The sequence below is a fragment of the Gopherus flavomarginatus genome, chromosome 5, assembly GCF_025201925.1.
Source record: "Gopherus flavomarginatus isolate rGopFla2 chromosome 5, rGopFla2.mat.asm, whole genome shotgun sequence".
NCBI classification, from domain to species: Eukaryota; Metazoa; Chordata; order Testudines; family Testudinidae; genus Gopherus; species Gopherus flavomarginatus.
In genome coordinates this window covers 26044255-26070466 of record NC_066621.1, presented here as the reverse complement: position 1 = coordinate 26070466, position 26212 = coordinate 26044255, and the positions used below count along the sequence as shown (strand labels likewise).

Below are 26212 nucleotides of genomic sequence, written 5' to 3'. Positions count from 1 at the left end.
AGCCAGGTGCTTATCTCCTGCTGCTGTAACCAGAGCGCTTGCTTATCAGACTTTGCCATCTGCATTACTTCCACACAGTGGGATTGGGCATGTTCTGCTCTGTGCATCCCCATCCCAGCCAGTCTCTCTGCTGCCTCGTGCCCTCTTGGGCGGTACTGTGATTGGGAACAGCCAGGGCAGCACTCTAGGCTGGTGTTTGTTCTATTCTCGGCAGCAAGTTGTGCCTGTGTCCCACTGGCAATTGGTGTGGGGTGGGCAGCAAGATCTTTGCAATCAATTCCCCTCCCTCCTCACAGCTGCTCCCAGGCTCTGCACACCCAGAAATCAATCCAAGCAGCCTGGACTTGTGAAAATGCTTCCCCTGAGCCAGGCAGCAGAGTAACACCTTTCCCAACATAAGGCTGCTCTCCTTTCCCTGGCTGTGGAGGTGAGAGCTCTTAATAAGCACCGTGGTGCCTCTTGACAATCCATGCTAACGCTGGATGGTGTTTGAAGGCTTTAATGATGTCTTTAGGGCCTTGGTGAACGCAAACACCAGCTTAATGAAACAGACGGTCTGCCAGTAAATCTTGCTGGCTGGAATTTAGCAGATTTAACCAGTGACACCTGCTCTCAGGGGGAAGGGGGAGGAGTGTGGGGTGGAAAGCAGCCCGGAAGGAAGGTGGTGGTTGAGGATTCAGGGATGTGATTGTTTGATGTTGGGGGACCCTGCCATGTTTCTGAGTGTCTTTCTCCGCCACACGCCGTTTGAACCAAAAGAGCCTCAGACTGGGGCTTTGGCAGGTAAAGGCAAAAATTAGCTCCTGCGGGCAAAACCTGTGTGCATTTCCAGCCCTGCTGGTGGTGCAGTTCAATGAGCGAGTGCCAGGAGCTCTGTTACTGGCACAGCGACGTGACCACACGCCCTGGTCCGTCGGAGCCTGCACTGCGTGGCTGCAATTTGTGATGGATCTCCCTGCTTAGGCTGTGGTTGTTTTAAACTTTAAAAATATCAAATCTTGTCCCTGCTCTTGCTGGAGCTCTGCTTGGAGTAGCAGAGAGCTGGAGCTCAGCTTCCTCCGCTCTTCACTGCAGGGGGATGCTGAATCCTTTATAAAGGGCTTTCTTCCCAGGTGGCCGGAGTTTGGATTGAACACTGTTAAACAGCCTGATTAAAAATCCCATCTCTCCACTGCTCTGGCTCTAGCCCCATGCAATGTCCTAATCTTGCTAGTTCTCCCGTTCTCTGAGGGGTCCTCCAGCAAAACAACAGGGGAGAAAGTTATCAGATTGTTTGTTTGATTTGTTCTGGTTTTAGTGTGTTAAAAAAGCAAGAATAACCTTTCGCTTCATGGAATAAAGTTGCTCTTTATACATAAGATAGAAGTGCCAGAAAAAAATAATGCTGCCATTTAACACAAAAGTCCTTCCCACTGTTGTGGTAGCAGCAGGGGTGAATCCAGAGCCAGCAGTCCTGGCTCCCATTCCTGGCACTGGGAGAGGAGTATGGTCTAGTGGTTGGATCAGGGAAAATGGGAGTTTAGACTGCTGGGTTCTGCCCTGACTCACTGTGTGAACTTGGGGAAATTAACTTCCCCTTTGTCTCCATTTCCCCATCTTTAAGAGGGGCAGAATATCTCCTATCTGGGGATGCTGAGGTGGTCTGTGTTTATAAAATGCTTTGAGACCTGCAGGTGGAGAGCTCTACAGAAGGGCAAAGTATGTGGAACAACTTCCAAAAGTACACGTGATTGACCTGTAAAAGGCAGTGCTGTGATGACAGGACAAATACTCACCAGCCATGGACTTACCAGGACTCCGGTATGCCAGCATGGACCATTATTAGTCTCCTGACTGAGCCCAGCTCTTGCATCAGATTTTTCAGGTGCATGTCCCTGCATGAAGGGAAGCTATTAGAAATCCCTGCTCTTCCTTTAAATAGGCTAAGTTCTGTCCCAATCCCGTATGGCAATAGTTGGGCCCAGTTCCCATCTGGCCCGAGCTGGTGTGAAGTCAGTGGAGTTGTAGTTGCTTAGGCCAGGTCTCTTTCAAATTCCCTCGTGTTAGAGTTTGGATTCAGCGCCTGCTGGGTCCTGTTGAAGGGCAGTGATCTGCTAGAGCAAACGTTTATGAATCTGCACCTGAAGTAAAGGCTTTGGTTTCTGGCACGTTACGGCTTCACATTTGGAAAGGAGGGGGTGTGTTCAGTGTGAACGAGCTTCCTTCTACAGCAGGGAAAATAACAGAGCAGGAAAGAACCACTGGAAAGTCATAGAATATCAGGGTTGGAAGGGACCTCAGAAGGTCATCTAGTCCAACCTGCTGCTCAAAGCAGGGCCAATCCCCAGGCAGAGTTTTGCCCAAGATCCCTAAATGGCCCCCTCATGGATTGAGCTCATAACTCTGGGTTTAGCAGGCCAATGCTCAAACCACTGAGCTATCCCTCCCCCTGTAAGTCTTTGGGGTGAGTGCAGTCCAGGAAAGCTCGCTGTATCAAAGCCCAGGATGCAGACCACAGTTGTGGTAGTCAGAGCACTGAGTGAATAACTGACTTTTTGGTTCAGTGGCCAAAATTAAAATAATAATAATAATAAATACATTAAATAAAGGGGGGTGAAACTATTCCCCAGATTTGCCCTGGATTTATGAAAAATACATTTTTTAGCAATATTTCTGTTCACCGAAAATTTGTTACCCGGCTTCACTGTGTGCCTCATGTAGTTCCTTCCCCATCAGCCCCCAGTGTCCTCTGGAACAGCGAGTGCTGTGAGTCAGGCTGGACTGGGGGTTCCAGTCTCGATCCACACTCCCCAAAAGCTCAGCGGTGGCAGGATCCAGGGGGTTGATTTCAGCCTGCTTCTTGGTTATTTGGAACATGTGGCAGAAGTAGGCAGAGTTCCCTTGCTCACCCCAGTTCGCAGGCGGTTTCTCCACCAGGCTGACTGACGGCCATCTGTGCCTTTTGGCTGATCTCTGCACTGGAGCAGGTTGCCTGTTTGCTCAGCCAGAGGGACTGTGATGGGCAGCCCTGGGCAGAGCAGGGGTGTTGCCGCCTCCTGAGGTTTTTCTGGCTGGAGTTTATAAATTGTCTCTCATTAGTCAGCAGGGGTTTGCTCGGGAAAGTGACAAGGTCAAGACAAGAGCAGCTGCTCCCTGCAAGGGGCACCCACGCGCACTGGAGAGGTGAGTCCTTGTGGCTTGGACACACCACGGGCTCGCAGCTTACAGGCCAGGGAGCCAGGAACCTCTCTGCACTGCAGAAGGAGATGCACACAGAGGAGCGGGTTCGTAGAGCTGCATTTCAAATACAGGAAGGACGGGGTGTGTCGGGAACTTGGACATCAGGCCTGCTCCTGCACCATGGAAGTTCAGTTCCTGACTTCGGTGGGAGCAGGATCGGGCCCATCGGGCGAGTCCAATGTGTAGTGGAGGAGAACGGGTGTCCGGACTCGTGCAAATCGTGATTCCAATGAAACTTGGGGGAATCTTCCCGGTGACCAAATGAGAAGCTACCTTCTAACTAGACCATTTCCTGTGCTGCAGTGTCAGTTCCTAGCTCACTGGCCAAACCAAACCCCCGTCCTGAGGGAAGTTTCCTTCTCCCTCTCTGTTGCTCTCTCTGGGTGAGCAAAAAGCCTGCCCGTGAGAGGGTGCTGGAGTTCGGGGAGCCTGTCTGCCCTTCAGAAACAGCCACATGTGGAGGTTAGCAGGGAGAAATAACCAACAACAGGGTTGGTGTTGGACAAGGCCCAGGCAAACCAGCCCTGCTCCAAAGAGCTTTCTAGGTGCTTTACCGAGCGCAGCAGAACCTGAGGCGCTCTGGCCCTCTAGACACCCAGCTAGAGCCTCTATCCCTGCCGTAGACACTGGGCTCCTGCACGTTCTCCCACTTTCCTGCCATGCTTTGAGTATTTTATTCTCCAGCAGTGCCTGGCTCTCCCAAGGCCGCTCCCTGACCCCCCAGTACGTTTCTCTAGTGGTGCAATCAGACTCACTCTAATTAAATCCACCTCTTTGAAATTATCTGGCTGCTCCTGCCTTTACTGAGCTCTTAGTGCTACGAATCCACCACTGGCCTCGAACTACAGCTCCCGGGGTATCAGCCGAGGCTGTCTTGCTCACTAGCTAAGCAGGAGGTGCCTGGGTTCTGTTCCCTAAGCAGTCACAAATCCCTGCTAGAGAAACCTCTGGGGGATTAGTATTTGCTCTGGCATCCTACAGGGCTTTCCTATCAGGGAGCTGTGTTCCCTCTGTGTCTGGATTTCTAGTGGTTTTGTCCCCAGGAAGCTGGAAGTTTTGTTTCTGGGGGTCAGAATTTCTCAGGCTGCCTGGTGAATTTGTTACTCATCCCGCTTCCGCGCACCAAACCTCCATATTTTCCTCTTGGGGAGCTGTGTTTCTGACCATTCTCCGAGGGCTGGACCCTTAGCACTGCTGCTTTCTCTGAGGCCTGGTCTACACTACAGACGTGTAGTGGTATAAACACATCGCTCAGGGGTGTGAAAAATCCCCCTCCCTGAGTGATACTTATACTGACCTCACCCCGGTGTAGACAGCTCCCTGTCAACAGGAGAGTAGCAGTGTCTTCACAAACGTGCTACAGCAGCGCAGTTGCACCAGTGCCGCCGCCGTGCTGTCCATGAAGACAAGCCCGTAGGTGCTGAATGCCATGCTAACTTTGCCCTTTGATTTCCAGAACAGAGCGACAGGGCCAGCTGCAGCCGAGCTCCGCTTGACAAGGCACGTCAGCGTTGCTATGACCTCCAACTCCAGTACAGGGAACAGCTCCAGCTCTGTGCTGAGTGATCTCTTCCTCCTCCAATCCAGGAGGTTCTTTGCTTCCATCTACTTTCTCATTTTCCTGCTGGGCATGCCTGGGAATGTCCTGCTGCTCCTGGTCCTGATCCCAGACCTCATGAGGACTGGTGCCAGCCATGTCTCCCGCTTGACTGGGCCCCTGCTGGTCAATATTGCTCTCCTGGACCTCCTCTTCTTCCTCTATGTTGTCCCGGTGATGTTTGGTAATGTGCTCTTCGAGGGCTGGCCCTTGGGGTATGTGGTGTGCGTCACCTACAACAGCCTGTCCCTCTCCATCATCTTTGCCGATTTCTACAGCCTGCTGGCAGTCTCCCTGCTGCGCTACGTGGCTGTGATCCACCCCACACGCACCATGGCTGTGTCCCAGAGGCTCATCGCCTGGGCCTGCATGTTTATATGGATGCTTGGCTTCCTCTTCTCCATCCCCTTATGGATTCACTACACAACAGTGGAGGTGGACGGGGAGACGTACTGCGTGAACCAAATGCCCAAGCAGCAACTGGCTCTTTACTTCAGGCTCGTGGGAGGCTTGGCGTTTCTCCCCCCTATGCTACTGATGATCCTCTGCTACTCCAGCATCATCTTCACTCTGTGGGTTAGGAGGGGGCTGACCGTCCACACGGCCTCCAGCCTCCAAGTTAACAGGCGTGCCACGGTCATGGCTCTGGTCACCGTGATGACCTTTGTGGTTATGTGGGTGCCCTACTGGCTGGTGGTTTTCCTCACGAAGGATGATGAGTTGCTCACCACAGGCCCCATGTATTTGGCATCCAACCTGACCACCTTGCTGGCCTACGCCAACCGCTGCGTCAACCCCATCATCTGCTTCAGCCTCTCCAGCCAGTATCAGGCTGGGCTGAGGAAGCTTGTGAGGCAGACGGGGTGCTGCCTCGAGCCAGGGTGCTCCAATGACCCGGTCAGAATGGAAGCTGCGGGTGGCGAGGGAGGAGCACTGTAGGGGCTGATGGGGCTGGGCAGAGCTGGGATGAGGAAGGCATGGAGAAGGTCTGACGCTCTCCGTCCTGGTTACGTGTGACCATGCCTGTTCCGGGCTGGTCCCGGTTCTTTTCTCATGTGCCTGGGCCACATATAGAGGGGATGAGCTGGGCCTCATCACTCAAGCATGAGCCTCTATTGCCTGTAGAGCAAGAGGTCCCAAGTTCAGTCCCCATGGCTGCTGGGTGTGCAATATTGCATACGCCGGATTAGCTCTTCAGTCTCTGTCCCGGGGCAGGGGCACCCCAGACTGGGCCATTCCCAAAGGGCTCTGTAGACACCCAGCCTCCCAGAGGCAGTGAAGAAGCCAGCAGGGTGGGCAGCCTGACTGGCTGAGAACCAAGCACATCCCATTGCATGGGGTAAGCTGCTGCTTCAATCTTGCTTGGCTGTCTTGGTTCTAGACAGGAAGCTCCATGGGGCCGCAGCGGTGATACTGTCACCGGTTTGTACATCACCAGGCATGCGGGCCCAGCCTGGCTTGACCAGAGGAGAGGGGCTGGATGCAGCAATAGGTGATGGGCTCTCTGGGCTGCACGCTGCAGGAGTTCAGCCACCGATCGTCGCAGTCCTGGCAGGCCTTAAAATCTGATTCTTTATGCGTTATTGCAACATAGCGTTAGCAATAAATCAGGGGCCTAGACTGCCCTCACAGGGAGAGGCTGTATCATCTGGTCCTTAGCACGTTTTACAATAGCGCCCAGGAGCCCCGTGTGCCAGTCCCGGTACGAGTGCAGAACACACTGTCAGCTCTTTGGGGCAGGCGCTAGCGAGGTAAACTAGTAGCTCCCCCAGCCTGCCCCTCCCCTCACTTGGCTCCGCCTTGACAAGAATTTTGGTATCTGTTTGTCAAGCTTCCTTCCCCATGCTGAACTTTAGGGTACAGATGTAGGGACCTGCATGAGAACCTCTAAGCTTAATTACCAGCTTAGATCTGGTTTTACTGCCACCACCCAAATCCTTTAAGAGTTATTTGGGAAACTCTGTCTGGGGGGAAGATAGACAATCTCCCTCTCAGTAGCCTTGAGAGACTTCTCCACCAAGCTCCTGGTGAACACAGATCCAAACCTCTGGATCTTAAAACAAGGAGAAATTAACCATTCCCCTTCCTTTCCCCCCACCAATTCCTGGTGAGTGCAGATCCAACCCCCTTGAAACTTAAAGCAAGGAAAAATCAATCAGGTTCTTAAAAAGAAGGCTTTTAATTAAAGAAAGAAAGGTAAAAATCATCTCCGTAAAATCAGGATGGAAAATAACTTTACAGGGTAATCAGATTCATAGAGCCCAGAGGAACCCCCTCTAGCCTTAGGTTTAAAGTTACAGCAAACAGAGGTAAATCCTCTTAGCAAAAAGGAACATTTACAAGTTGAGAAAACAAAGATAAAACTAACACGCCTTGCCTGGCTGTTACTTACAAGTTTGAAATATGAGAGACTGGTTCAGAAAGATTTGGAGAGCATGGATTGATGTCTGGTCCCTCTTAGTCCCAAGAGCAAACAACCCCAAAGCAAAGAGCACAAACAAAACCCTTCCCGTCCCCAAGATTTGAAAGTATCTTATCCCTTCTTTGGTCCTTTGGGTCAGGTGTCAGCCAGGTTACCTGAGCTTCTTAACCCTTTACAGGTAAAAGGATTTTGGTGTCTCTGGCCAGGAGGGATTTGATAGTATTGTACACAGGAGGGCTGTTCCCTTCCCTTTGTAGATATGACACTGTTATGTGCTCCTAATACTCTAGCAGCTTCATTACAAAATGTGAATAAAAATGAGTGAGTGACAAGAACGTTCCCTTGTCCAGTTCGTTGGGCGAGTGGGGTGACGCTGGGTTCCTGGAGGCCAATGGGCAGAGCTCTGTGAGAAGTATCAGCCACAGGGGACCTGGCCTCTGTCTGTCTGCTAGCTCTTGGATATGATTGCTTTCAGTATCATTTATGGGGTAGATTAGGGTTAATTTATTATAGTGGCACGCACCAGCCCCACTTGAGATCAAGACCCCAGTGTGCAAGGTGCTGTACATATGTACACACGTAGCTTTGTCGACGCCAATGTTTGTGATTTAGCTCTACCAGTGTAGTTAGATCTACACCCCTCGCCGTGGATATAGTCAGAGCAGGAGAAAGGTGGCTATGCCAGTATAACTATTCCTGTAAGGCAGCAGTTCTCTAATGGTGGGTTGCGACCCGGTTTTAATGGGGTCAGCAGGGCTGGTTTAGATTTCCTGGGGCCCAGAGCCAAAGCTGAAGCTCAAGCCCCATTGCCCGACGGCTTCAGGCCTGGGCGGTGGGACCATAGGCGCCGAGTCCTTGGGTGCTCCAGGGCTGGTAAGAAAAATTAGCAGGTGCTTAGTACCCACCGCCAGCCAAGCTCTCCCCTCCCCTGTTCCCCAGCGCCTCTCACCTGCCGGTGGCCCTGCTGACTAACTCCTCCCTCTCCCGACCTGTGCCTCTCACCCACCGCGAACAACTGTTTGGCGGCACGTACAACACTCCGGGAGGGAGGGGAAGGAGCGGGGACAGGGTGTGCTCGGGGGAGGAGGTGAGTAAGGGGTGGGGGTAGGGGTGGGAAGGGGCAGGGCGGGGGCAGAGCAGGGGGGTTGAGCACCCCCCAGCTAGAGGAAAAGTCAGCACCTATAGGTGGGGCTCAGGTTACAGGTCCCCTGCCTGAGGCTGAAGCCTTTGGGGTGGCAGGGCTTGGGTGGGCTGAAGCTTCGGTCTCTCTTCCTGGGGCCATGTAGTAATTTTGGTTGTCAGAAGGGGGTTGGGGTGCACTGACGTTTGGGAATAAGCTATATCAGCTCTCTCCTCTTGGCTGGGGTACAGCAACCCGCCACACCTGGGCAGGAAGCCTTTAGCACTGACAAAACTCCAGAACGATGCAGCATGTCTGCTCAGCACCACGGGTTCCTGTGAGCACATCTCAACCATCCTACATTCTCTACCCTGGCATCCCAGAGAACAGGCCTCTGCCCTTCTCTGCACAGGGCTCCATGGCCTGGGCCCAGGGTAGCTCTAAGAGCCTGAACTCTGTGATGACGACCACGATTAGAAGATCACAATGGTCCTGTCTCACCTGGGAATCTCTGGGCTCTGCTGCTCCGGCCCAGTGCAATGCTCCGCAGGCCGGCAAAGGGGTTTGGGGGGCTGGTGCCTTGCGATATGTGGGACAGAGTGGATCATCTGGTGGTTCCCTCTGGCCTTAAACTTGAATCTGTCTCTCTGCAGGAGACACAATTTCCTCAGAGGCCAGTCCCAGGCTGTGGCACGAACCCCCAGGAGCGAAGAGCCATCCCAAACCTCCCCACCTTCCGATCCAAGTGTGAGGCACAGTTCTCTGACCTGCCACCTCTGCTCTAGTTTCATGTTAAGGTGGCTATTTAAAAACAGAATAACCCCCTCCTAAAATCCCCCCAAAACACGACCCCACAGCATGTGCTGCCCCAGGGGGTGGATCAGAGAGCAAACTGTGTGACAGATGTGGGCCATGTTGCTTAGTGCACGGCTAGAAGATGCTCAGACACTCCAGTGATGAGCATGATGTGAGAACTAGCATAAAACAGAATATCCTGGTAAAAGGCAGCTCTGTGCCATTTAACTGTACATAGCCGCCAGCCAAACTGGTGCCATTGGTACAAAGTCTGCAGGTGGGGCAGGCCCTGGTATGAGAGATGGGCTCTGTCCCAAAGCGTGTATGGCATAAATCAGTGAGATAGGTCAGTTCTACATGGCAGCGTTTTGTCAGTGTAGCTGTGGCTCAGGACTGTGAAAACATCATGCCCCCTAAGTGACATACCTGCACTGGCAAAATCCCCTTGTAGACACAGCGTATACCAGCTTATACCTTTGGACAGACTAGCTTATGTCATTTGGAGAGGTAGTGTAATTATACTGGTGAAAGAACTCCTGCGCTAGCCTACACTGCATCTTTGTTAGGGTGTCATTATGTACCAGCAAAGTCTTTGTAGACTAGGTCAGAGCATGAGAGGGGAAACTGAGGTACAGGTGGGGGTGTGATTTGCCCAAAGTCATCCAGCAGGCCCACGACAGATCCAGGAAGAGACCCCAGGTTTCCTGACCTAGGTGCCATGCCTCAGCCACTGAGCCATGCTGCCTGTCTGGGGAGTTCTTGAAATGCTATAATGTACGCTAAAATTGCTGATTTTTATGGCATGCAGGTGGAATAGCTGGCTATTAGTCTGTTTCTATATTTTACCCTGAGATTCTCCTCTGGCGCTCAGGTGGTATCCCAGACAGTGTATTGCTTCACCTCCATGGTGAATCAGCTGTTTGTTCCCCAGGAGGGAATTCAGCATTCTAGTCTTCGGAGGGAAGGAGGGAACGTTAAAGGTGCTGCTGTTCCCAAGTGGGGTGGAAGGCGGGAGATGCCGGCTCCTGGAACATTAGGTGTGAATGAGCACAGTGATAATGAGGTCCCAGTGGGAAGCAAAGGGGGGTTGCTGGGCTGGAAGATGTGCCTGTCTTTTCCAAAGTAAGATTCCGTTTCTATTGCCAGCAGCAGCATGGTGGGCTGAGCGCACTTGCCGTGAGGTCAACAGCAACATGGTTCCCCAGGCCTGTGACGTGACTAAACCTGCGCTGCAGTTAGGTCCTATTCCTGCCAGGCGCTGAGCACTCTCATGCTGCTCATGCTGACCTGCAGGACAGAGCCCAGGCTGCAGGCAGAGAGCTGAGCATGTCATTGGTCTCTGGCGCTAATCAGTGTAACTCATGGCCACAGCCGAGCTCCCCTCGACTTTGTTTGATGGCAAGTCCCAGAGCAAGAGAACATTAAGCTGCTGCATCCTGGCTTTTGTCATTCTTGGTCCTCTTGGGTGCTTGTTCCAGATTGTCCCTGATCCTGCAATACTGAGGTGTGTGTTACGGCAGTGCCCCCAGCTGAAATCAGGGCCTCAGTGCTAGGTGCTGTACGTGTGCATAGTGAGAGATGGACTCTTGGCTCCTTTACTTTTAAAATACTCACGCACATGCACACTTGCTTTTTAACATGACGCTGCCCCACCAGCCCTGGTGCAGCATTCAGCTCTGTGCAAGCCATTCCTGGCCCACCCTGTCCATGGCTCACTCCTTCTGAAAGACTGATAGTGTTCTCCAAGCATCCTGGCTCAAGCCTGGCTTTAGCTGTCGTGTGGGGTGCACAGACATGGCTCTCCCAAGTCACAGATGTTTGCCCTTGACGTTTGCCTGGTGGCCTGGAAGAGTGGGACTGATAGTGCTGAATCCCCTGAAACTCGCTGCTTCGACCCCAGCTCTTCTGTAGTACAGGAACGCAGAGCAACTGAGTGCAGAGTGCTGCTGTAGCTGCCTGTCCTGCTGATGCTACCTCCTGGAAACCATCCCCCAGCACCTAGATCCCTTCTCTTCTGGTTGGGCCCCAGTACGGTCATGGCAAAACTCCTGCTGACTTGACTAGTAGCAGGCCTGGGCCCCTGGTTTCTGATCCAATGTCTAAGGATGTATGAAAATAGGAGCAGTGGATGTCCTGAGTTCCAGCTGCTTGCACTGGTGATGGCATGGTCCTAATCTTCCATGGAAAGTCAAAGGAACAGTCCCAAGAGTGAAATGCCTGTAAGCTGCATGGAAATTAAAAAAAACAACATCGTACTAGAGGCTCAAATTAAACGTATATCCCCAATTAAAAAGAATAGTAAGAGGACCAAAAATCTTCCACCTTGACTAAACCACAGAATAAAAGAAGCGGTGTGAGGCAAAAAGGCATCCTTTAAAATTGGAAGTGAGGAAAATAGAAAGGAGCATAAGCTCTAGCCAGTCAAGTGTAGAAGTATAATTAGGCAGGCCAAAAAAGAATCCACAGAGCAACTAATAAAAGACTTAAAATCTAACAACAATTTTTTTTAAGTACATCAGAAGCAGGAAGCCTGCCACTCAGTGGGGCCACTGGATAATCAAAATGCTAAAGGAGCACTCAAGGAAGACAAGGCCATCGCAGAAAAACTATATTAATTCTTTGTATCGGTCATGGCTGAGGATGGGAGGGAGATTCCACACCTGAGCCATTCTTTTTAGGTGACAGATCTGAGGAACTATCCCAGATTGAGATGTCATTAGAGTAGGTTTTAGAACAAATTGATAAATTAAACAGCAATAAGTCACCAGGCTCAGATGGTTTTCACCCAAGAGTTCTGAAGGAACTCAAATGTGAAATTGCAGAAGTACTAGTTGTAGTATGCTTAAATAAGGCTCTGTATCAGTTGACTAGAGGATAGTTAATGTAATGCCAATTTTTAAAAAAGGCTCCAGAGGTGATCCTGGCAATTACAGGCTAATAAGCCTAGCTTCAATACCAGGCAAATTGGTTGAAACTATAGGAAAGAACAGAATTATCAGACATATAGATGAACGTAATTGTTGGGGAAGAGTCAGCATGGTTTTTATAAAGGGAAATCATGCCTCACCAATCTACTAGAATTCTTTGAGGGGTCAACAAGCATGTGGACAAGGGGGATCCACTGGATATAGTGTACCTGGACTTTCAGAAAGTCTTTGACAAGGTCCTTCACCAAAGGCTCTTAAGCAAAGTAAGCTTCCATGAGATAAGAAGAAATGTCCTCTCATGAATGGGTAACTGGTTAAAAGAAAGGAAACAAAGGGTAGGAATAAATGGTCAGTTTTCAGAATGCAGAGATGTAAATAGTGAGGTCTGTACTGGGCCAAGTTCTATTCAACATGTTCATAAATGATCTGGAAAAGGGGGTAAACCATTAGGTGGCAAAATTTGCAGATGATACAAAACTACTCAAGATGGCTAAGTCCCAGGCAGACTGCAAAGAGCTACAAAGGGATCTCACAAAACTGGGTGACTGGGCAACAAAATGGCAGATGAAATTCAATGTTGATAAATGCAAAGTAATGCACATTGGAAAACATAATCCCAACTATACATATAAAATGATGGAGTCTAAATTAGCTGTTAGCACTCAAGAAAGAGATCTTGGAGTCATTGTGAACAGTTCTCTGAAAACATCCACTCAATGTGCAGCGGCGGTCAAAAAAGCAAACAGAATGTTAGGAACCATTAAGAAAGGGATAGATAATAAGACAGTAAATATCATAATGCCACTATGGAAATCCATGATACGCCTTGAACAGTGCATGCAGTCCTGGTCACCCCATCTCAAAAAAGCTATATTAGAATTGGAAAAGGTACAGAAAAGGGCAACAAAAATGCTTAGGGGTATAGAGTAGCTGCCGTATGAGGCAAGATTAAAAAGACTGGGACCTTTCAGGTTGGAAAAGAGACAACTAAGGGGGGATATGATTGAAGTCTATAAAATCACGACTGGTGTGCAGAAAGTGAATAAAGAAGTGTTATTTACTCCTTCATATAACACACAAATTGGGTGTGTCAATGAAATTAATAGGCAGCAGGTTTAAAACAAACAAAAGGAAGTATTTCTTCACACAATGCACAGTCAACCTATGGAACTCCTTGCCATAGGATGTTGTGAAGGCCAAAACTATAACTCAGTTCAAAAAAGAGTTAGATCAGTTCATGGAAGATAAGTCCAGCAATGGCTATTAGCCAAGATCAGGGATGCAGCCCTAGGCTCTGGGTGTCCCTAAACCTCCCTAAACCCCTAAATTATTGTCTTTAGCATCATCTTCTTGTTACCATCAGCCGTGGTCGTCATCCTTGCACCTTCCAAGAGCTGCACGCAGGCCAGGCTACAACTTTTATACGGTGTTATGCTGATGCCACTCTGCCTAAGGCATGGTCACTAGGGGTTTCTGCCCTTTTTCTAATCTGTAGCACCTCACCCTACTAATGTTGGGGTGCCCTTCTCCCATGGTTGTTAATCTTTTTGCCTCTAGTTCATTAGCACATAGGTCACTTAGTTACCATGGCATTCTCGGGGGTGGACATCTGCTGATGTCCCTAAGGCCTTTTCTACACTGCAGAGTTTTGTCGACAAAAGTTATATCACTTTAATTAAACTTCTGTTGCATGTCCACAGTATGCGCCTTGTGTTGGCAGAGTGCATCCACACTAGCAGCTCTTGCATCGACAGGGAGAGCAGTGCACTGTGGGAAATTATTGCAGGGTGCTTTGGGAACGGTTTGCAATGCCTCATGGGGCAGGGACAGGGTCACATGATGCAACTTTCTCAATCCCTTCGTCCCATGGGCATCCTGCTAGATTGCCAGTTGCTTTTCAACTGAAGTGACGGAGGGTGGGGGGTGAGAGGAAGGGGGGAAGCATGTGTGGGTGTTGAGGGAGAGAGACAGAAACAGTGTCTGTGTTGGGGAGAGTGTCGGCATGCAGTCTTTAAGTTCAGACAGCAGCCTGAACAACTAATTCTGTCCCCAGTGGAGAGGGACATCCCCCCGATAAGCCCCCAGCTCTGCACAGCACAGCAGTCTCTACCCATCCCCCAGTAGCAGCAGCCCGCTCTGCCTGCCTGCCTATGGTTCTGTGATTCCCTCCGAGTTCTCCCACAGCCTCCTCAGCTACTGGGAGTAGCATCCTCAGCAGCTCTGTGCATAGGTGCCAATTCCGTGGGTGCTCTGGGGCTGGAGCACCCATGGGAAAAAAATAGAGGGTGCTCAGCACCCACTGGTGGGCCCCACCAATCAGCTCCTCCCCCTCCCTCCCAGCACCTCCCACCCACCATGATCAGCTGTTCAGCAGCATGCAGGAGGCACTGGGGGGAGGAGCAGGGGCAGGAAGAGGCAGAGCAAAAGTGGGGTGCACTTGAGGGTGGGGGTGGGGCGAGAAGAGGTGGGGCAGGGGTGGGACCTTGGGGAAAGGGGTCAGGGGTGAAAGTAACTGAGGTCACTTACAGGTACAGGGGGGTGGCTCTGGCCCCTGGATAGGGTGGGACCTCAGGTGGAAGGGATGGGGCTAAGGGGTCAGCGTCTCCCAGCCAGCCCTTGGCCTGCGCCACCCAGGGCTCCCGGGTTGATTTAAAGGGCCTGGATCTCCGGACACCCTTTTAAATCACCAGCCCCAAAGCAGCTGCTCCCTTTGCACTCACACTACCTGTCAGCTGCCGGGGGTGGGGCAAAAGGGGCAGGGATGTTAAAGCGCTGCAGGGTCCTTTGCTGCGGCAGTGCTTTAATGTGGGCTGGGTGTGGGCCGGTGCAGGTTCTTACCGGTATGGAGAACCTGCCCGTGCCAGCTCACTGTCACCCCTGGAAGGGGTGGAGTGGGGGCAGGGCCTGGGGCAGAGCAGGGCTCGAGCAGCCCCTGGAAACTCAGAAAGTTGGTGTCTCTGGCTCCGTGAGCTCTTCAGGCTGAGGAATGTCAAAGTTTCCTGGAGCATAGAAGGGGTGGGGGGTGCTCATGCTTTCTGGGCAGCCTTCAAAACCGTGAGCAGTGAGGTCATGGTGGGCATTGTGGGATACTGGGGGAGGCCAGTTGTGTTGACATAACGAACAGCAGCATCTACACTGGCACTTTGTCTACAAAACTTTTGCGCAAAAAGCCCTGTCTCTCTTCAAGGTAGGGTTGCGAGGTATCCAGTTTTTGACTGGAACGTCCGGTCAAAAAGGGAACCTGGCAGGATCCAGTCGGCACAGCTGACCGGACGCTAAAAGTCCGGTTGGCCACAGTAACCAGGCTCTGCCACTGGGGGTGGGAGGAGCGGCAGCGGCGCCTGGGGCCCCATGGAGGAGCTGCTCTGTGCTCAGCTGCTGACACCTGACAGAGCAGTGACTGGCTTCCGGACGGGCTCCAAGAGGTCGGTGCCGCCACCTGGGGAGAATCCTGTCCCCGATTGCCCCAACCCTGCCCCCTTGCTACAGGGACCCACCCCTGCCTGCCCCTTGCTCCGGGGACGACTCTCCCCTCCGCCCTGCTGTGCCCTGATTGGGCAGGCTCCACGTCGGCTCCTCCCAGCCTGGCTCTGCTGGCAGAGGTGAGTCCCAGGAGAGGGGAGTGAGCGGGGAAGTGGGGGGAGGTATGGAGAGTGAGCTGGGGGGAGAGGAGTGAGCAGGGGTGGGGCCTCGTGGGAAGAGGCGGGGTAGGGGCAGGGCCTCAGGGGAAGAGGCAGGACAGGGAAGGGTGTTTTTTTTTCAGCAATTAGAAAGTTGGCAACCCTAGCATGGTGGGCACCTCAGTCTTGCGTTACCTGGCCATGGTCTGTCTCCACTCGCTGCCAAAGGCTCCTGCTGCCCAGCTTCATGTGCCTCACGGGCCTTGCGCTCTCTATTCCCAGCTTGATGCACCAGCAGGTCATGAGCACCGAGAGCCGGTGCTGCCCCCAAGTGTTCCTGCACGATGGAGCTGCAGAGTGGTCTCCTTCACTCTCTCGCCTGGGGTGGCTTTCCTCCCCACTGTGCTCCTGGAGGATCAGCCAGTTCAGGGGAGGGCTCATCCGCACCGAGAGTTGGTGCCACAACTGTAGGCAGGTCACCACCAAGGTCTTCACCATAGTGGTGAGCCTCATGATCATGTGGATGCCACATTGGGTGGTGACCTTTCTGCCGGTGAACCACAGTTTGCCACAGCACCCTCCAGTCTTCATGGTCCATGCTGCTTGCTTGGCTGGTCCAATTGCCATGTCAGCCCTGCCGGCTTCTTCGGTTTCTCAGCCCAAGCTTGGCTCCAGCTGAAAAAACTGGTCAGGGGGCACTAAAAGGCTGAGAGTGGAGGAGGCAGGTGTGCAGACCGGAGATCGCTGTCTGGGCTACAGCTACTAGCTGCCCCTGACCCTCCTTGGAGACAAAGCCCTGGCAACGGGCTCGCTCATGACAGTTCAGGCTGGAAATGCCAGGAGAACTAGAGCAATATAGAATTTTTCTTCCAAAAATTTTTTTGGCCAAAAAATGCAGGTTTAGGTCAACGGAAACATTTTGTGATGTCATATCGATTAGGCTGGATTGTTTCAATTAAAACCAAACCTAAAAAAAATTCTAAAAAAAAATCAAAATGTTTCCTTTTTAACATTTTCAAAACCATTTTCAACTTTTTGATTCCAAATGACTTTGTTATTAGAAAGTTACTTTGATTTTATTAAAATAAAAAAGTGTAAAACGTTCCAACAATGTCCAATGTCTCCTCCTACCCAAAAGGATTTTTTTTTTTATTTTTTCAGTTTGTGAAAGAAATGGAAGCAAAATTTTTTAAGTTGACCTGAAACTATTTTTTTTCCAATTGTTTGGTACTGCAAGTGACCCGAGAGCTCAGTTATGCACACAGCCCTACCTGTGTTATTGCAGAGCTTCCACATCTGGCTCTCAAAGCTCAACAGTGAGTGAAAATAGGGCATTCCCAGATGGTCTCTTGGAATAAACACCGATGGCCACTTGGCCCTTGTTTATTCTGCCATTGCCACCAACAGCACTAGTGCAATGGTGGGTGACTGTCCACAGATGTCTAGGAGTGAAATACCGACCCCACTGAAGTTCAGGACAAAGCTCCCACTGATTTCCAACGGGCGCAGTGTGAGCAAAAAAACTGGTTTCAAGACTGAGCTTGAAAGGGTCTGAAGGGGATGGTGTGATGAGACTAGCTACAGCGGCATGGAGCCGATCTGCAACTGCTAGTAGCAAGTATCTCCAGCGGCTCGTGATGGGATTGGGACACTAGACGAGGATGGCTCTGAGTTACTACAGAGAATTCTTTCCCAGGTGTCTGGCTGGTAACTCTTGCCCATATGTTCAAGGGCTAACTGATCATCATATCTGGGGTCGAGAAGGAATTTTCCCTAGCTCAGATTGGCAGAGACACTGCAGGAGGGGAGGGGGGGTTGTTTTCCTCTGCAGCATGGAGCATGGTCACTTGCAGGTTTAAACTATGTTAATGGTGGATTCTCTATAACAGGGATAGGCAACCTATGGCACGCATGCCAAAGGCAGCACACGAGCTGCTTTTCAGTGTCGCTCACACTGCCTGGGTCCTGGCCACCAGTCCGGGGGGCTCTGCATTTTTAATGTAATTTTAAATGAAGCTTCTTAAACATTTTAAAAACCTTATTTACTTTACATACAACAATAATTTAGTTATATATTATAGACTTATAGAAAGAGACCTTCTAAAAATGTTAAAATGTATGACCGGCACGTGAAACCTTAAATTAGAGTGAATAAATTAAGACTCGGCATAGCACTTCTGGAAGGTTGCCGACCCCTGCTCTATAATTTGATGGCTTTAAACCATGATTTGAGGACATTAGTAACTCAGCCAGAGGTTAGTGGTCTGTTAAAGGAGCGGATGGGTGAGGTTCTGAGGCCTGTGATGTGCGGGAAGTCAGACTAGATTATCATGATGGGCTCCTCTGACTTTGAAGTCTGTGAGATTTTTCAGAGGTGCTCAGTGCTGCCCTAACTCTGCTCTGGTTGATCTCGATGGGTGTTTTACCATTAACTCCGATGGGAGCGGAGCAGGGCCAACACCGAGTCTTTGTAACCCCCATTCTTAAGCGGACAATACAATGGTTATTGCAAGAATGGTTTTCACAGTGCCATGGCTATGTCAGCCATTACTGTGCAAGAAAATCGGATCCTATTTATACGCTGTTAACATATATAATTGAAATGAGACATTAATTGCTTAAAATCATAGTGTACTTGTTAGAGCTAATTATCACTGAGTCAAATTAAGTGCTGACAATGATTATAGGTAGTGGTGACCCAGTTTCAGTGTGTATGTTGCATTGTTTTCTACTATATATTGGAATATTTGCTGTTACTTGGTTCTCTGCCCTGGCACTAATTTGGGGGAGCTACAGGCCGTGTGAAGGACACTGCGCACAGGTGAGTCATTCTGTGATGAATGTAGACTCCATCGCTCATCTGACATCAAGCCAACGGGGTGACAGATGGGAGATTTCACCACAGAGACCCATCTGGCCATGGGGAAAGCAGTGAGGAGAAAGCAGAACAGAAGGCCCTACTGTGCATGGGGTGGTCCTTTGCTATGCACCAATGGAACTCCAGCGAGCTGCTGCCCAAACCCCTTGTCACTTGAAATTCTAGCTGGCTTCCAGCTAAGGTCTCCAGGGAGGAGAAATGGCACTGGGTTAACCCACTGCGCCTCTCACTACCCCATGCTGCTACAAGGCCAGGCATATGCAGGAACAGGGCCAGCATTGCTTTATTGGCACAGCTAACTTAGAGCAATATTGGGCATCATGTGACAGCAGCCCCATGCTACTGACTGCCATTATAGCTGGTCACCTTAAAGGGACACTTTAAACCAGCCAGATCCTTCTCCTGTGCCGCTGCATCTCCTCTCCGTCTACCAGAGCGAGGATAAATGTTGCAGGCAGGAGGAGCTGGCATCTGTTGTAGAACTGATAGATGAAATTGTTTTTAATTGTTCACTTTATTAATGTAACTTCTGTTCACAATTCACTGCACTTGTCTATATTGTAACTTCTGTTCACTGTTTGCCATATTATAATTCAAACCCCATTTTAAAACGCTTACTCTATTTTGTAAATGCTTCCTCCAACCTTCATTTTTGCAAACTCTTCTGTAATCTTATTAGTTTAGTTTAGCTGTGTGACTAAGGTATGTATGGATGATGGAATCAACCTCCAGCCCCAGCCTGTCCTGATGAAATAGAGTTCAAACCCCACCGGCTGAAGATGCAGACAAGAGCCCTAACAAAGTAAGAAGAGTCCACCCTAAAAAGAAAAGATACAATAGAAGCCAGGTCCCAGGCTGAAAGTCACACCTGCAATTGACGGGTGATCAATCACCAAACCCAGAGGCAGCGTGACACAGCAAGACCTATAGACTCTGGATTCAAACTAAAGCCTACAAAAAGGATGGGTGAGATGGAAGACTTTGAGAGGTAACATTCTGCTGCCAACATGGAAGGGCATCGGTGCATGCCCAACAGAGACCCAGCTAGTCCTTGTGCCCGGCTTTCCTGGCCAGTTAGCCACCAGAAGCCACGAACTCAAGCTATGTCCAGGACTGGTAACTGCAGCAGCTGCAGAACATCTGATGGGTGTGTGTGTGTGTGAATGTGTGTGTGTATAAGTATTAGGTATAATGTGTGTGTACAAGGATTAAGATATTAGTTATTGTTCATAAATCAAATTATCATAATACATGTGGCATCTTTGTCTTGCCGCCTGAAAAGATCCTATGTAGTTTTGTGCGTACAACACTATTCCGGGCCCTGCAGATTCACTGTGTGATCTTAGACAGGTCACTTCAATGTTCGATGCCTCAGTTTTCAGGTCTGGTAAGTGCGGGTGGTCCTGCTTTGAGCAGGGGGTTGGACTAGATGACCCCCTGAGGTCCCTTCCAACCCTAATCTTCTATGTTTCTATGATTCTGTTTCTCACTGGGAGGTCTAATCCATTAGCACTTATAAAGCACCTGGAGATCCTCCGGTGGGAAGAGGCTAAATTAGAGATGCCGCATGGTACAGACAGAGAAAACATGGCCTGGAGCAGTGAGGGGACATGCCCAAGGTACCAGACAAAGCCAGTGGCCCTCACTGCCTCTTGGGGCTGTGGAATGAGGCCGTGCTTCCATTCACCGCTTGCTGTCACTGGCCCTTCCAGGATGTGGAACTCCTCCCATGCCCTCCTAAGCTAGTGAATCCCAAGGCTGATGGTGCTCTGTAATAGAGGGAGTGTGGCCCAGCAGGTAGCACTTAGCACCACGCTCCTGGCCTCAGTTCCCAACTCTGCCAGCGCTGGCCTTTGCCACTGTGGCCATGTCACAACTTCTCTGTGCCTCGGTTTCCCCATTTGGAAGCTAGGGAAATGACACTTGGGGTCCTGCTGGCAGAAGGAAGCTGTGAGGCTCTAATGGCTGGATTGCCAAAGGGATTTAAGCACCTCAAGATGTATAGAGGTGCTTAGTGGCATTTTCAAAAGCACCTACCCACCCTGATTCCAGTAGGAGTTAGGCACTTCAGTGGGGCTGTGTGAAAAACCTCACTCGGCATCTCTGTGCATCATTCAGTGCCTAAATAGCTTTGGAAATCCAGCCCTAAGGCACTACTGTTCGTAAAGCATTTGGGGACTGTTGAATGGAGGGCTCTGGAGAAAGGCCAAGTGCTCTGGGACAGGATGTAGAGGGGCAACTGGTTGCTATTACGGCAGCTGACAGCCCTTCCCAGGCCACATGATCCCAGCCTTCATATGGAAGCTTCGATCCAGCACTGCCCACGGGCTGGATCCCATCCACTGCTCAATCGCAGCCCCCCGACCCCGCCGACGCTGCAACAGAGGAAGCGGAGAACGCAGCACGCCCACTGGGAACTGCTGTGGAGGGTTACGGAGGTATAAATTAACAACCCCCTTGGCTTGCAAAATCCTGCCAGCGGCTCGTTAGTGACCACGAGTGGTCGCAGGGGACTTGGTTCTATGTGTCTTTGGAAAGTTGAGGATTAAAATAGCTTCCCCTTTTCACACATTCCCTCACAGGTGGCTTTGGGACAAGTCTGCACAGAGAACTGAGTCTTTCTAGCCTGATTTGCACAGCCCCAGGGAGCCTGGGGGAAACTGCTCTCTTCCCTCCCCATTTCCCATGTGGCCAGGGAGCATAATATGCCCTGCAGCTGCTGACACAGCCTAGATGGCTGCAAGCGCTGCCCTCGCCCAGCCAGCTGGCCTGCGTCTGGGCTCCTGAGCCAGGTGAGTTTCTTCCTCCAGATGCAGGTAGTACAAATGGCTCAGTGCCTGGGGTGAGAGAGAAGGTGTTTCACTGGCTTCAGAAGAGCCATTTCTCTGCAGCAGTTGCTGGGTTTGGCATAGGGATTGCAGCAAGTGTCCATTAGCTTGGGTGTTCAAGCCGCTGCAGTTGAAAGATTGAGAATGGGACCCACCAAGCCAGACACTGGGTGCGGAGCTGCCTGAGCTAGCAGAGGGGAGACGCTGAGCGATGGGCTGTGCTAAGCCCCTTTTTTCTCGGAGAGAGGCAGCTCGCTCTGCTAGTGATCCAGGAAAGGGAACCTGGAGGCAGGTAGCTCCAGGCACTTAAGGCGTTTCTTCTGGGAATGAGTTAGGCTTGCTCCACTCAGAATGGCCAGAGGAGGTGACCACCTGCTAACTCTTAGCCCAGTGGTTAGCACTTTCTCTCCCCTGCGAGATGGGAGAGCCCTGTTCAAATCCTTCCTCCCTCTGTGGCAGCGGGGGGAATGGACCCTGGTTCTCCCACATCCCAGGTATGTGCTCAAACCGCTGGGCAGTGGCACCAGCACCGCTTTCTCCTTCTCTGGCCAGATTGCAAATGGGACCTGATCTGGTGAGTGGCCTCTAAGTGCACCTACCACATCTACCTACCCTTCCCACGTCTTATGGGGCCAAATGCCTCTTTTGCTGGGCTCTGAATCACTCTGGAGTAAGTCAGGAGGGAAAGAGGCAGAAACACAGAGGCTGAGGGACTTTTAATCTGGAAAACGTAGCCAGGGAGTTTAGGTGCCTGCAGGGGCCAGGGGAGTTTTGCAGCTTGCAGTGGAGCCAAAACTGGGACTTGGGTGGCTATGGATCATTGTGGATCTGGCCAAGGAGCTCAATCTGTTCAGCTTAGCCAAGAGAAGCTTGAGGGGTGACTTAATCACTGAGAGCCTACGTGGGGAATGAATACTGAACTGGCTCAGAGCCAATGGTGCAATGGCTGGAAGCTGAAACTAGACCAGGTCATACTGGAAACAGAGCATCTGCTTTTACCAGTGAGAGCAATTAATCAGTTTACTGAGGGTCATGGAGGATTCTCCATCCCTGATGAGTTAAAAATCAAGATGGGATTTTTTTCTTTAGCAAAGATCTGCTCTCATTCACACAGGAATGAACCCAGGCAGGTCCTGTGGCTGGTGCTGTGCAGGAGGTCAGACTAGAGGATCACAATCAGGGGCGGCTCTAGGCACCAGCAAAGTAAGCACCTGCTTCGGGCAGCCCATTTGCAGGGGCGGCACAGGAGCTGAGAACCAACAGGGGGCTCTGGGAGCTGTAGTTCCTTGGTTAGCTCCCTGCCTATAGAGCCGGCCCTGAAGCAGAGTAAGAACAACATTTCCCAGCATTCCCTTGGCCACTACCAACTGGAAAGGAAGGAGGGGGACCTCAAGCGGCAGTGTGCTGTGAGTGGTAGGGAGACCATAAGTTAACATTCAAAAAACAGAACACTCCAGGGGGAGGGTAGCCCCACCCTGCCACCATCCACTCCCTCGGACTGCCCCCCACAGAAACCCCAACCCGTCCAACTCCCCCCCCCGCTCCCTGTCCCCTGATCACCCCCTCCTGGGACCCCTGCCCCAACTGCCCCCAGGACCCCACCCCATATCTAAGCCTCCCTTCTCCTTGTCCCCAACTTCCCCCCAGGACCCCACTCCCTACCAGTCCCCTGACAAACCTCTGGGACTCCCATGCCTATCCAACCACTGCCTGTCCCCTGACTGCCCCCACCTCTGGCAATCCCTACCCCTTCTCCAACCCCCCAGCCCCCTTACCGTGCCACTCAGACCAGCGTGTCTGGCTCCGTGCAGCTCCAGACACGCTGCTGCATACATGCTGCTGTGCTCCCCCACGGAGCCCACAGCCCCCCCCCCGCACACACACAGAGCACTTTCCTTCCAGATGTGAACACCTCAAAACTCAGGAGTGCTCAAGCTCAGTTTGGGCAGCTGTTACTTCATTTCTCTTAAATCAAATATACTGATCCACTGTAACTTGCTGTAGAAAAAGTAGGATAAGATCAAGCAAGAAATGCTTCCCAGTGGTTATAAAGACTGGAATTGCTATTTTCAACAGCCATTGCCTTGTTTGTTTGTTTGTTTAAAAGGAAGACACCCATTTTGCATTGGAAAATTCCCCATAGAAAGAAAGAGTAGAACAAAAGAATAATAAAGGCACCTCAACTTTTTCTCATTTATGGAGGACAGTCTTATAATATGCATCCAGATATCCTCCAATCACACAAGCTGAAAATTGTTCCACTTTACTGCAGTTCTGTAACCATATGGGAACCAGTCCTGTCTGTGTTTTGTGCACATCCAAAATTCCTGCTGAATGACCTGCCCTGGGAGCAAATTACCAGTGACCCAAGGCTGCGGTGGAAGGAGGGTGCAGGTGGGGTGGGGAGAGCCCAGGGCTGGGGTGGCAGGAGGTGTGGGGGGGTACTGGTGGGGGAGAACCCAGGGCTGGGGTGGCAGCGGAGTGGGGGGAGGGCACTGGTAGGAGGGAAAGGGGGAAGCCGAGTGCTGGGGTGGCAGGGGGTGTGGGTGGGTGGGGGGAGAGCCCAGGGCTGGGGCAGCAGCAGGGTGCAGGGGGGGAGCCCAGGGCTGGGATGGGGGGCAGCCAAAAATTTTTTTGCTTGGGGCGGCAAAAAACATAATGCTAGCCCTGATCACAATGGTCCTTTCTGGACCTGGAGTCTCTGGCGAGAGCTGAGCTGTGTTCCTGTTTTACAATGAGAATGAACAAAGCGGCAGAGGGAATGAAGCTGTGAGCTAAAAGCCAAGCCAATGGGGCAGGTGTCCTAATTGCTAGTCACACAATAACACCGTAATTCATTGAGTGGATGCAGAGGATTCCCTCTAACTGGCCTAGGTGATTGAGAACCCAACATGGAGCCTTGCACGTCCAGGTGACCAGCTGCTCTCTGGGCCAGGCTGGCAGAAACTAATCCTCATTAGAACCTGGCACCTCTTAGGTGGCTCATCTGCAATGTGCCTAGAGGGGCACGGCCCCTCTCCCAGTGCCCTTTGTTACTCAGCAGTGTCAGGTTGGCAGCCAGCAGAGAAGCCAGTTAAAGGGCGTGAGTGAGGGTGGTTGGGACCTGGGAGGTGGTGTGAGTATAGGGTGAGGTAGGGGCAGAGACCAGAACAAAGGACCAGCCCTAGACTAGGAGAACTCCAGGAGACTGAGAACATGGGAGTTTCTGAGCTAGGGCGAATGTGGAGACCATGTGGGTCTGAAGGCTAAGAGGTGGCTCTGGGTCCTGTATACCAGCGTCCTCCCTGCTTTAACTCCACTGACTCAGTTATTGGTCCTCATCATGCTAGGGTCTGAGCACTCCACAAGCATTAAATCACTTAGCCTTGCTCCCGGCCCCCGGGTGGGAGGTCGGTGTCATGATTTCCCCTTCACACAGGAGGAACCAAGGCACAGAGAAGGGAACTGACGTTCCCACGGTCACACAGTGAACCCATGACAGAACTAGGAAGAGAACCCAGGAGTCCTGATGCCCAGAACCTGAATGCAAGGCCAGCCCTTCCTCCCAGTGAGCTGACAGGACACATACGCTGCTTCTGCAGTGCAGATGTTGTAGAAAAGAAAGAGAGACAATGGAATCTTCATCTGTTTAGTCGACTCCCCAGGGCAGGGCACTGGAGAATAAATGGCTTGGCTAGAGAGATGGGGGGAGAGTGGGAGGGTAGGGGAGGGGGCACAAATGGATGAGTTTATTTCCAAAGGTTATTTTCTCAAAGCATTTTTCTGCCTAAGCAGAAGGAGGCTCAAAGAGCTAGTTGGGGGGTGGGGGCAGGAGGCAGAGGTGGGTCTGGCGGTTACCTAGCTTCGTCCTAGGTTTTGTTTTCTGGCTACTGTACCTTTACATTTCCACTGTTTGCAGATGGATGATTTCTGGTGGGTTCAGATGGCTGCGTAGTGGGGTGTTGTACTCACTCTCATGGGGATCTTACTCCTGTTCCTTCCTGCTTTGTTCTTTTCCCATAAGTTAAAGTCAAGAGTCACTTGGCCTCACAGTACCTGGCTGATGTCACTGCGTGTGAAACAGCATCTGTTTGTTCAGGGCTCAGGATTCCCGCCCCTCCCCCCTCCAGTGGCTGATTGCAAGTTCAAAGAACAAGGCTTTTTGTTTAACTAAGGGGGGATATGATAGAGGTCTATAAAATTGTGACCGGTGTGGAGAAAGTAAATAAGGAAGTGTTATTTATCCCTTTGCATAACACAAGAACTAGGGGTCACCAAATGACATTAATAGGCAGCAGGTTTAAAACAAACACAAGGAAGTATTTCTTCACCCAACGCACACTCAACCTGTGGAACTCTTTGCCAGAGGATGTTGTGAAGGCCAAGACTATAACAGGGTTCAGATAAGAACTAGATAAATTCATGAGGGTAGATCCATGAATAACTATTAGCCAGGATGGGCAGGGATGGTGTCTGTAGTCTCTGTTTGAAGAAGCTGGGAATGGGCGACAAGAGGATGGATCACTTGATAATTACCTGTTCTGTTCGTTCCCCGTGGGGAACCTGGCATTGGCCACTGTCAGAAGACAGGGTACAGGGCTAGATGGACCTTTGGTCTGACCCAGTATGGCCATTCTCATGTTCTAACCACGTTCTCCAGCCCATGGCAGCTTGACCAGCAGCAAATCGGCTCTTTCTAGTGGAGCAGCTGGCTAAGCAGGCGGGAACGCTACAGCAGCAGGGACCAAACCTGGCCCCTCTGGATCCAACAGCACATGTCTCTATCCCTTGAGCTTATTGATCCAGCTCTGTGAGCCAAGGCTGGGG

At 51.2% G+C, this 26212-nt stretch overlaps 1 protein-coding gene across 1 annotated transcript in view; it reads left to right on the top strand.

The window, feature by feature from the left end:
* SORT1 (sortilin 1) overlaps nucleotides 1-7547 on the top strand; it is a 57958-nt gene extending 50411 nt beyond the window's left edge. Inside the window, exon 20 of the mRNA XM_050956151.1 lies at nucleotides 4676-7547. Coding sequence (XP_050812108.1) covers nucleotides 4676-5755 — 1080 coding nt within the window. The 3' untranslated portion in view covers nucleotides 5756-7547. The remainder of the gene's footprint in view (nucleotides 1-4675) is intronic.
* The last annotated feature ends 18665 nt before the right edge of the window (nucleotides 7548-26212 follow it).